Source organism: Hemicordylus capensis, chromosome 6 (genome assembly GCF_027244095.1).
Source record: "Hemicordylus capensis ecotype Gifberg chromosome 6, rHemCap1.1.pri, whole genome shotgun sequence".
In the NCBI taxonomy this organism is placed as follows: Eukaryota; Metazoa; Chordata; class Lepidosauria; order Squamata; family Cordylidae; genus Hemicordylus; species Hemicordylus capensis.
This window is the reverse complement of record NC_069662.1, coordinates 139,981,933-139,994,705: the sequence shown is the minus strand read 5'-3', so window position 1 is coordinate 139,994,705 and position 12,773 is coordinate 139,981,933. Positions and strand designations below refer to the sequence as shown.

Sequence of the window (12,773 nt, the reverse complement as noted above, 5' to 3'; positions counted from 1 at the left end):
AAAACCATTGTTTAGGCTAATGCTGAAATGCCCACAGTTGAGTATAGGCATAAAGAAGGGGGAGGGCTTTAATTGTACTTAAGCCATTGCAGAACTCTCCTTCATTCATGATAGGGCAACAAGAAAGGGCTGAGCCACCAATTCCAGAGCTGCTTCTTAATCAGTTTATATCTAATCAATACCTCTCTTGGGAATTAATTTTTTTGTTTATAACAGTTGAGGGCCACAATTATTTCCATACTTTAAAATTAAATGAAGAATGAAAATTAAATGATTGAAAATTCTTCAGTCTAGAATTTTCTTAATTTAAATGTACGTTTTCAATTAAAAATTTGCAATTTAAATTGGGGATCCTTCAGTGCAGTTATATAAAATCAGTGCATGGGTAATAAAGATATTCAAATGCAATTTCTTTTCTCATTTCTATGTAAGAAAATGTTCCACTCTGATACTATTGGTAGCTGGGTCAAAACATAATTTCAACTGGGCACACATATGCAATACTGCTGCTATGCTGTGTCTCTGTAGAAGTCACCATGATAATCACACAACAAATTATCTGGCCTAGCTACAGTATTTTAAAAAATAACTGACAATTTCAAATTATAATCTAAAGAATTAACAGGGAAAGCATATTTCCACTTCAATAACACTATATTTACCAAGTAAAAGAACAGGCATAACAACTCAGGAACTCAGACAGCTGATGTAGTATAGTAGCAAAGAGACTGAGCTACAAGTCAGGACTTCCCTGCTTTGAAAATCTCACCTCTGTCATGAACCACTAGGGGGCCTTAGACAAGCCACTCTCTCCCCATCTCAGCTCCCCAGCTGCAATAGAGGAAGAATCATACTTGTTCACCATACAGGGTAGTTGCAAGGATTGCAAGATTACTCATGCGAAACACTTTGAACCCTCTACAAATGCCAAATATTATATGCCATAAAATGGATATATATCAATCAATACGTTAATCTGATAGCTTCTGATTTTCCCCTTCTCAGTGCCTGACATCCCAACTAATGAAGTGTGCTCATGAACAGGGAATGCAGAAATGTGCCAGCATCAGGGAATGCAGAAATGTGCCAGAACTCCCCCAGTCCGTGGCACAGTTGCACAAGAGCAATTAGAGTTCAAAAGTGCTGCCCACACTCCAGAAGGTTGGAAACACATTGCGGACCCTCAGCAATGTGTTTCCGCTCTTGGAGAGCACTGTTGGCGCACAGGCGTCACTCTGAACTACACACATGCCAGGGCACGGGGGAGTTGCACAAGAGCTATTTGACTGGAGGGGGGGCTGTGCAAGAGATTGGTGCAACCCCACAGTTCCTCCTTATGCATGCACTTTGCTAGTCAGAATGACAGCCCCCTATGCTCATTTTGTACTAAAATGCCCACAATAGTAGTTGCGGGGGGGGGGGAAGAGATAACACAACACTGATTTCCAATTGCATATATCCTTTGTGAAAATGCTGCTCAAAACTATTTTCTCTTCAACTCTGGAAGGAACCTAGTCAGAGTCAGATAGCAGGAACCACCTGGTGCTCTTTCTACAATACTTGGCTTTCTGGATTCATTCTCCCAGTGAGAAAAGATTACATTTTAAAGATACATCACAGATCTTTTGTTCTTGTGGGGAAAATTCACCTTTGAGGCAGAAAATACAGATGAGATTTAAAACAGATGATAGAAGCAGCCAAACAAGAGCAAGCACTTCAGCATTTAAAAAGAATTTGCTACAGATGCAACAACATCCCAAAAGGCACAAAATGATGTGGGATATCCCAAAGAGATTCTGTAGCAACCTTTTAGGACAAACTTTCCCCAACAGAATCAGAAACATAAGGCTTCTACTTTCTTCAGTCTCTTCACTAGTTCTTAGCATTCTTTGGAGGTTTTATTTTAGAATGAGCCTACCCTACAGTATGAGCATCCTGATCTCTTGAGCCACGCTGCTCCAGCCGAGCACCTGAAGGATGATGCCGTAAGGAAGTTTAAATTGAGAAGAGGGTACAGTACTTTTTTCAGCAAATATCATTTTGCTGATATAGGACTGAGCAGAACATGTCCAACACCTATGTAGCCTTTAAATATTTCTCCACTGAATGGAACATCCTGACTAAAGATACTTCCCTACTCAAATAGTGTTTTATATTAAAAGGTTTTTCTTCCACAACAGGGATGGTTTTAACCATCGTATCCCATGCTTAAGTAAGCTCTTTTAGCTAGGATGACGTGTTAGAATATTCTTCACAAAAATACAAGGCATGGAAGCGAAAACATCTTCCAGCAATATGCATTATCTAAAAGTATTTTTAATAATCAAAGGAACATTAAATCAAAATGAAATGAATTTTATAATAAAACTAGGCAATTGGTCAACTCCATAGAATCTCATACCCTTCCAACAAAAGCAGTTATACATGCAAGGAGAAGCAAAAGGCATACCACTGGGAAACAATGGAATTTGAAAGGCAAAACAATACATTAATGCCATAATTTCAGAAAACAGTTGATGCCTCTGTGCTATACAAAAGGCACAAACAATTAAAACCACAGATAAAAGATCTAACTTCCAGTCAGTGATGTTAAATAGTAATAATCTTAATTGGACAATGGTGCCAAGTTATTTTTATGTAATTATGTTGAATGACCCATACTTTTATGGGTACACTTCCATTCAAAGTGTTCCAACATTAGATTCATATATATATACAATCTGTTACGTCACCAGACTTCCTCCCCCATCCAGTTTACATTCTCTAATCAGAAATCTGCAGTTTATGCTTCTCAGAAAAAAATACAGAGAAACTTTTAGTCTGTCAATATTCCAAAATATAAATTTTCTGTCATGGCAGTTCAACATATTTGCTTTTTAAAGTTGCAACTACATCAAGCATGAGAAGCTTTTTTTTTAAAAAAAAAAACCTTACAGCTTAAGGACCCAACTGGGAATTTAAAGTTTGTTCATGAGCCAGCCTGGCACCACACTGCATCAGCAACATGAACATGAAAGTTTTTCAGCAGATGGTTTTAAAAAATATCAATTTTTAAATCATTGCAGCTACAGATAAATGAACATTTTTAAAAGAGGCTATGTTTGTTCTAACTCCTTTTCTCAAAAACTACAAGATGGGGGAAAAATTATTCCCCCAATAACTACAATGGCATAATAAGAAATAACACAAACAAGGTAATAGTCAGGCACTGGTACAGTCTACAATACCACTATCACACAAAGATACATGCCAGTCAAATTCAAAAACTGTTCTCTGCAAAATGCTTTAACCACTATGTTTATATGTGAGACCCATAAGGACTTTGCACTATAAACAAACTTTGACCACTCTTATGAAAGGTTCCACACAATTTTTCTGAAGTTATACTTAAGCATTATGACACCCTTTCACAGTATACAGGCTTCTTTTAAAAAAAAAATCCCATTTTTCACATTCACCACCATTACTATTGTCTCAGGCAGCTAAACTGAAGTAGTGCTACACTCAGTTCATCGAAGAGGTCAATGTGCCTCAGTTGCCTGGAGACTGATGGTTGCTACAGCAGCACCAGATAAGCCCAACTAAATAAGCTTCAGCTCAAAGGCAGAAAGCATTTACTGAGACTGAAACATTGATGCAGTTGTTTCTGCATGCAGCAGTGTGTGCAAAATCATGCAACTGTCTTTCAGTCTAGCTGGATTATATGTATACAGGAGGCCTATATTACTGTAATCAGTACATTAAAAGGGAAATGTTTTAATTGAACCAAATTTACTACACTATGAGCAACTATGATTCCTTTGTTCTTCAACAAGAGTCACATGTTATGTGGAATTTTCCCTCTGGCTGCAAATTCCTCTCTCCTACCCCCAAAGTCCCCAGTCAAAATGACAAAGAAGAAAGAGGGTTTTGCTGAGTTTTGTCTACCATTCCACAATAATTATTTAAACCAGATTTTAAATAAAAGCAGATATACTATAGCAGAAGTCTTAATGTGTTTAGGTCTTAACACCTTTCACTTAAGTATAAACATGACTGAGTGAAAAAGTATTTCTGATTACTTAGCATTCAGGAATTACTACATGTCATTTTCAGTATGCTTACACTGTGGAGTCGGGGAGAGAAGAGAGATTATACGACTGCTTTTATTCCTGCCAGCCAGAGGGGGTCACTGTAGAATGATACAAATATCACACAGGAACTGGGACAAAGTCAGGGACCCACATATGATTCTCCCATATACTTGTGTGTGGAGCTGCTGCAGATAGTTGAAACTCTTAATTTAGATTCCAATATAAAACTAATCCTGAGGAGAAAAGAAGCCTTGGGTTTCGCATGGCAGGGAGAAAACTGCTGCCGCTAAGCTTCTTGAGCCATGGAGATGTGGGCAGTAGCTCACCCACTGCCTCAGGCTCCAGCTCAGCATGGGCCAGGCCTGAGCTTCTGTCTCAGACAGATAGAAAATATTGTCAGTGTTTTAGAAGACAAAGTTATTATGAATGTGGACAAAATGCCCATGCTTGTGTTTAGTCAGCATGTCTTCAACCCAGGCAAGTCCTTGAGACAAAAATATAGTTTGTACTTGATTTTTGACCAAGTTCCTCACCCAAGGCATTTGACCTTAGCAGCATGAAATAAGGCGGTAATTTATGGACTGAGATTTGGTTGAGCAACAGGGGAGGGGGTGCAAATAAATGGCAAATTGTTACAATACAGAAAGTAAACAATGTCATTCTGCAAGGAGCTGTATTGAAACTGGTGCTCTTTAAACTATCTATAAATGATCTGTGAACAATTATGGACAGGATTTTTTTGGTTAGGACTTAAAAATGGCAGGGCAAAGATTAACAGGGCCCAACAACCCATTTCAATTATTCAGAGTCTAACCAGCATCCTCCAAGAGCTTTGAATATTACATTTACATTTTATATCCCACTCTTCCTCCAAGGAGCCCAGAGCAGTGTACTACATACTTAAGTTTTTCGTCATAACAACCATGTGAAGTAGGTTAGGCTGAGAGAGAAGTGACTGGCCCAGAGTCACCCAGCAAGTATCATGGCTGAATGGGGATTTGAACTCAGGTCTCCCCAGTCCCAGTCCAGCACTCTAACCACTACACCACGTGTGGGTTCCTTGGAAACTCACTCATGCCTGTGCAAAGCTTAAATGTGCAAATAGCTGAATGGTGGAATAGGCCACACAGAGACAGAGAGCAATCCCTTGTTTTTTGTTATTTTAAACACTCCCCTCCCCCACTGTACTTGGTGCAGTGGCTGGAGCTCCAACTACAGATGTGGGGTTGCTCCTCCCTCCCTTTTAAACAATTTAGTATATAAACCAAACTGAAGTCCATGAAAAGTTATAAAAGCGTATGTTGGAAAAGATTAGGGGGAAGACTGTTTTCACTGGTGTCCTTACTCAAGTGGGTAGAATAGAGGTTAATGCATAAAACAGAGAGGAATGAGAAAGTTCACATTATGCTCCTTTGTGCCCTGGAACTAGGAGAAAGCACAATTTTGTCTCATCGGATTAAATAAGTTAAGACTAGGGGCGAAGGGAAGTAAGGTACCCTATCAAGTACTGCGTAAGTGAAAATTGTGCAACTCACACATCTGAACTAATGCAGACACTAGTTCAGAGTCAGTTTATCATTATAACTTATTATTCAGACTCTCAAGACCCTGGCATCTCAAATCGTGACCACAACCTTCTCTTCTCTGGTCTTCCATTGACATACCTTGGTCCATCCATCACTGCTGCCAAAATCATTCATCTCTCTTGTAACAGTGATCGCATCACTCCCCCTGCCCAAAACCTTTTCACTAGCTTCCTGCTTATTCCTGGATCTAGCACAAGCTCCTCGTCTTTAGCTTCAAAGCCCTCTGTAGTCTAACTCCTCCATACCGATCAGCTATCATATCCCATTGCACTCCTGCCTGTGACCTTTGCTCCTACAGTTCTACAACTCTCTACCATCTGATGTCTCCTGATCCCTCAAACAACTCTGCCCCTTCTCCCTTGCTGCCTCTTATGGGTGGAACTGATCCCCAAAACACCTGTATGGTGTTTGAACTAAGCCTGTATGTGTATATTCTAAACATAATGTTCCCAATCTAATTTGTTGAATCAGGAATTCATTGTGTGCTTCCTTTGCTCCCTCACACCCAGCTGAACTGAAAGCTTCCTGGTTAATAAACAACAATTTGAGCACAGCCAACAAATCAGAATATAAACCATGATATCCAGGATTGTAGATGAACTGGGAATGTTACACCTGAATCATGTAATGGTTAATTATTGGCCTTCAGGAGAGCCCTTAAAACCTTTTTAAATTGTAAATCTTTGGCCTGGTTTTCTAGGGTTTTTAAAAACTGTATTAATTGTTAAAATCAGAAACTATAAAAACAACATAAAACCATTAACTGTTAACTGATTTTAGTTGTTTTTATTTTAATGTAAACTGTCCTGAACCACTTTTGGAAGGGCGGCATAGAAGTCAAATCAAATCAATCAAGGTATTCCTCAGGGGCTATACAGAAAATGGGAGGGGAGCTCTACCAAGTAAAAAAGGAAATTCCAAATAGTAAACTGAAGCAATAAATATAAGCCTTACATTGAAGAATAGACATGACTTTATACTGCATGAACAACTTGTAAAAAAATCTATAAACAGTCTGTTTTTAGCATCCACAGTCTCAGGAGCGTTAGAGAAACATATAATAAGGGCAGCCCTAATTAAATACATATCATCTACTGTTATCCTCTTTCTTTGGAATAATGAGATTAAAACCTACAAATGCCTTAGCAAAGAATACACTTACATGTTTGCTGGGACATGATTAATACAAGTATCTCATAGATTAGTAATTCATATTTTACATTATATACAATACAAGCTGCCATAACAAACCAATCTGTAAAACAAAGACATATAACAGATTGATATGACTGAAAACTTCTCTAGTTAGGAAGGCCAACTAACAAAACGGTTGCTGCCTATTTTATCATGATTGTGTGTTTGCAGTAAAGAACAGAAATAAAATTGCTAGCTTGTAAAGTTACTTACAAAAACTCTTGTATTGTTTTATCTCAGTGCTAACAACCATAGCAGTTATCAGAGTGGCTACTTCAGTAGAAGTCTTCTTATATATTGTAATTTCACCTGTGGAGCCTGGACCTCATCAAACTAAGGTTGTTACAATATATTCATTATGTTAAAGGGAAGTGTTCTTAGCAGATTAACCCTTTTAGTGCTGAATTTAAGTAAAGTTCCATGTGTTCTATCACAATGTTCTAGTAGAAATTTGTTATACCTCAACAACTCTTTCATAAAGACAACTGCTTGTGGTGATATTGTGGGCAAACTTTTTAATGAAATAGATCTTTAGGCATACAAACATTCTACTAGAACAGTTGCTATACAAAACTTATTTTGACCCCTTTAGGGTTGATTGTGCGTAGTCTGCTATTGCCACTTTTCCTTTAATTAAAGGATCACTCTACAAGTTGCTAACTTGATGGGATTCAGGCACTGCAGGTAAGGTAACTTTAGGTAAATTAGCTACCTTCTACTAAATCAGTCATTCTGACAAAACATGTTCTAAGTGAATTGCTGTAGCTGTTGTCACTGGAACAAAGCAGTACATTTTTTTTAATGTTCTCTCTCTCTCTCTCTCTCTCTCTCTCTCTCTCTCTCTCTCTCAGCTGAGAAAAAATGCAATTGAAGTATAATTGTGCTATTAGTTGGATTTTAACTTATAGCTGTAGCTATTTAGAGAAGCTATCAATAATAGGAGTTCTGTCTTTACTGTTACATTCTTATTCAGAGGTCAACCTTCAAAAGAATGTATTTATTTATCAGAAGGAAGCACGCTCATGCTCTCTTGCTCTCTCTCAGTAAAAGATGTATTCCAAGCACCACTAAATATGTCTACTTTATTGCATGGTGTAAGAAATTTGCTTCCTGAGGCTTGAGTCACATGTAGTGGCCAAGCTATTGGCTTGAGTTTGCACATTCCTTACCTTTCTGTGCTCAGATTCCCCCCGCTCTTCCTGACTTGGGCAAACCTGAGGGCTATAGACCACCACCAAGTAAGATGCTTCTAAATATCAGTTTCAGGGGAGTAACAGTAGGAGAGACGCCATGCCCTTAGCTCTTTCCTCTGGACTTCCCAGAGGCATCTGGTGGGCCACTGTGTGAAATAGGATGCTGGACTAGAAAGGTGGGCCTGATCCAGCAGGGCTTTTCTTATGTTCTTATAGTTTGCCTCCATACCAGAGCTGGAAACCATGGTTTAAAGTGGGATTTCACTTCTGCTTTGGAGGAAAATTATGTTTAGGCAGACCATAGTGTGTTCAAACCAAGAAGAGAGAATCTGTGATGGGAAGAGGAGGAGGAACTGCATGGACCTGAGGCATAGGCCCAACAAACAAACCAGTGTATTGATTATACACCAGTGTATTGATTATACTTAAAACAATCAAACTTTAGTTTTGTGGTGCTTGTGATATTTATCTTGTTAGAAGACGTTCTGTAGCAAATAGTCTGCTCGCTATATATATCCTTTTTATTTAATTAATTAATACCACTATAGTGCAGGAATGACTGGCTAAGAATCTATCATAAAGCAGGGAATACGATGAGAAAATGATATTTTGGCTTTCAAAGTTACTTTCATGACTAACGTCTCATTTATTTCAGTGGTGCATAGACGTGATTAAACTTAGTCTGGATGCTATCCATGAAAAACATTTTTATCCCACCTTTCTATATAAAATAACCAAGAAGGTAAAAATTACTATTTGGCTAGTTGCAGAGTGTGAAATTTGTATCTAGTTAAATGAAATACATATTATTTAAATGGTTCACTTTACCAAGTCACCATCACCAATACTTATAACATCCTACCTGAGTTGTAGCAACAGCCGTCGTTACAGAAGGTGTAGAAGATGGAGACAAAGTTCCCACTTGCTGCATATGACCAGGAGGCTGTTGAGGTAAATGTGAACTGGAAACAGGAGTGCTAGATCCTGAGCCAGACACTACGTTTGGAAATGACACTGCTACATCATTACTGCTATAAATGCCTGAAAAAAAGCACACATACACACACAAAAACATCTTTCTGGATTTGTTAACTACATTAGTTACTGTAGAACCTAGATCCAAATAAGGTCTTCACATCATCATATAAAATAATCACTTTAAGCAAAGGTATATGAAACAGGCATAAACTCATTATAAAGAGGCTCAAACAGTTGTGTTTTTTTACCTGAGGGTTACAACTATGTCTTGAAGTACATCGTTAAAGAATACTTTATTTAATCAGTCAAATTCTGATAAGTTGAGTAGCTATTATACTAAACATAGATTAGCCTTTTTCTATAATCCAAAAATAAAATGTCTTATTGCCATTATTAATAAACTTTCTAAAGGAGAGTCACCTTGCAGAAAGAATTGGCAATCATTCTGAGTCTGTATTTCAACCCATTCATAGAGCATTCTGGAAAATGCTGAGCAAATCTGTAGAACACGAATAGCTAAACTGCCTGGAGGACAGATCCCTCCCGACCATGATATCATCACTGCCTTGTGCACCCTGCCAAGGAGCGTCTAGACTGAGGAATCTGGCAAGTTCCTTGCCAACATACAATGCACTGCTGAAGCCTCTAAGGCATTTTTTTCATTGCACTGGGCAGAACAGCTGCAAGTACAGACTGCTGCTAGCAGTGGTGTGCTTCTCTTTTCACTTGAAAAGCCACACTCGCCAGGGCACGGATAATGTAAGAATCCCTCCGGGCTGGCCAGTGGTTCTCCTCGTCCTAAAAGAAAGATACATCTGTATCATTTTATCATGGAAATGCCAGTTCAAAAGTAGCTCCACGTATACAGGTATACTAAGCAGTATACTTGTACAAGTGAAAAGTAGTGTGCAACTTTCCTTTTTTAAAAAAACTTGGCTGGCAGGCATCCCACACAAAAAGAAAGCATAGCAGTGGCCTCTGAGTTGCCCTCTTTTCCTATAGGCCAACTAAAAATAAACCTGTGATGTCGCCGACTTGGAAGAGGTGCTGGCTCGGTTCAAAGCTTGATGTTACCATCACTGCACTTGGAGTTGACAGAGGGTCAAGCAGAATTGGGGAATGGGGAGGGCTTGTTAAGACTCTTAGGCTGCCAATTGCTCATTCTTTGAAGCTCTTCCCATGATCAAGTGGGAAGGGCTACCCTGTTATGCGGGGAGGAAGCTGGAAAGTGCTTACCTCCCCACAGATGAGCACACAGAACTCCCTGGGTGGGTGGATCATCCACCCAGACGAGCGGCAGCTTTGCTCGGGAGCTTCTGCACGCAGCCACAGCTTGTCCTGCAGTTCCGGAGGTCAGGCACAGGGAAGCGCCGCCGCATGACACCCCCCCTCCCCGCCTGAGCCCCAGTAATGCATTCCTGGGGTCCCCCTCCCTGAGCAGCCGCGGGACAGACACACAACAACAAAAAACGGGGTTAGCAGTGCACTCGCTCCGCTAACTTCATTTAGGGGGACATTTAGGTGGGCTTGCCACTGGGAACCGTGCAGTTCCCATTGCTTCACATGAGCAGTAGAAACCAGGCTGGGCTTCCTTAGCCCGGTTTCTGCTGCTTGTGTGAATCACCTCTTTGTGTTGAACTACTGATGGAAGGTTCTCTTTCCTAGCTACCATTAGGAAACAAGGTAAACTAAAGGATGACCAAATGGAAAGTGGCAGAGCTGCTTTTCTGTTGTGATTTGTTTTCTTTTGTTGTAAACTGCCCAGAGACATAAGTTTGGGGCAGTATAAAAATATGTTAAATAAAGAAAATAATGAAGGATTAAGGAGGGCCTGAGCAGAAGAGGGGGGGCAGCAACTTGGGACACAGCTAAACAGGGCCATCCCTAGGGGGGTGGGGGGCCGGGGCCAAATCAGCATGTGCAGGGCCTCCTTAAAATTTCATATGATTACAAAATCATATTGATTGGTGACATATGGTGTAAATAGTGTGATTAACTGAGTGACGTTTTTGGGCATGTCCAACCAGCTTGGGTATATAGTGCATTTGTGAAGGAAAAAAATAAAAATAAAATCACAACACATGCCCCTTGATTCACAGTTCTCACTCAGTCCTTCTGGACTGCAAACCAACTTGAGCATAGTGTGTGGTTATATATTTTATATATAGTATGTTTGCTTGTTTCAGAATTTTGTGTACTTTTCTGCCATGAAACAAGCCACTTATAGGACTTTTTGGTGGGTTTTTTAAATTCAAAAAATATTAACACACAATTTATCCAATCGATTTCAAATTAAATATACATACATAGCTCTTCTACCCTGCCCTACATCTGTGATCAATAGCAAAGCCGTATACCAAGTCATTCCAGGTGATCTAAAGGCTAAGGCAGAAAGGGGAGTGCTTTATGAAGATAAAGGGCAAATTCCTCCATATGGGAGTGGAATGATGGTGTAAGTGGGGGCTTTATTTCCAGACATTTTTGCAATTTTCTGCCATGGAACAAGCCACTTATAGGACTTTTTTGATGTTTATTTTTAAATTTAAAAAATTATTAAAAATTTATGCCCAATCCATTTCAAATTACATATTCACAACCTTCCCAATCTGCCTACATCAGTGTCCAATATCAAAACCCTATGGCAAGCTGTTCCCTAAATATTCAAAGGGCAGGGGGGGAATAACCACAAAAAGGAAATCACAGTATACTTCTATTACTAGGTCTGAGGATTCCAGCTGTCTGCAGGCACAGGCTGGGAAGGGCATGGGGTGTGCACAGCAAGGTGCATGGGCAGCCAGCACTGGCCAAACTGCCTCCTTTCTTCTTTCACTGCTGCCTGTAGCAAGCAGCCTGCCTGCGAACCGGCACTGAAGTGATTCAGGGAGGCAGGAAGCTATAGGTCTCTCTGGAAGCCCCATCCACCCACCCAACAGCTAAGAGGCATCAGAGGGAAGGAGCTCAGGGAGCCTTTCAATGTTAGCAGGCAAACCTGTGATGTGCTTTTAAAAAAAAACTCAAAAAAGGTCAGCTCTCAGCTTGTGCTGCAGGGGAAAGATACATTGTTGGGTTTGGGAGAGAAAGCAGAGCAGGCTGCAATGTGCCCAGAGTGGGACCTGTGCCAGCATGGAGCTGGGGGCAATTGCCCGGTTTGCCCCACCCTAAGGGCTAAGTTGTTAGTCTTAGCAGCAGACCACAAGCCCAGCTACCAGCAGAGAGATACATAATGCAGAAGGAATGCTGAGCTAGATGGACCAACTGTCTGACTCGGTATAAGGCAGCTTCCTATATTCCTAAAAAAGGCAGGCCCAGCATGCCTGAAGCTATAGTCAGCTTTTGTATTTTTCCCCAGTTCCAAGCAAAGACAACAAAAAAACCCCAAACCCATGTGATTTAAATGTGGGATTTTTCTTATTGGAAATGTTTGAGTTTTCAAGTTGATGCCTCTTAGAGTTCATGTTCAAAAATATTTTGCTGAAGTATTTTAGAGAGATTAAAGGTTCTTTAAGTGATACTCTCTATGGGTAAAGGTTATGCCGTTGAGTCGGTGTCAACTCCTGCCGACCACAGAGCCATGTGGTTTTCTTGGTAGAATATGGGAGGGGTTTACCATTGCCACCTCCTGCGCTGTATAAGATGATGCCTTTCAGCACCTTCCTATATTGCTGCTGCCCAATATAGGAGTTTCCCATATTCTGGGAAACACACCAGCCTCCTGCTCTCTAGGCAGGTTGCTTCCCCACTGTGCCATT

The 12,773-nt window shown here is 40.1% G+C and overlaps 1 protein-coding gene across 9 annotated transcripts in view; it reads right to left on the bottom strand.

Annotated features, from left to right (window-relative positions):
- MLLT10 (MLLT10 histone lysine methyltransferase DOT1L cofactor) overlaps positions 1–12,773 on the bottom strand; it is a 191,269-nt gene that overhangs the window by 34,005 nt on the left and 144,491 nt on the right. For all 9 annotated transcript variants that reach the window (XM_053263412.1, XM_053263417.1, XM_053263416.1 and 6 more), the window contains one exon: positions 8,909–9,087. In XM_053263412.1, coding sequence (XP_053119387.1) covers positions 8,909–9,087 — 179 coding nt within the window. The remainder of the gene's footprint in view (positions 1–8,908; positions 9,088–12,773) is intronic.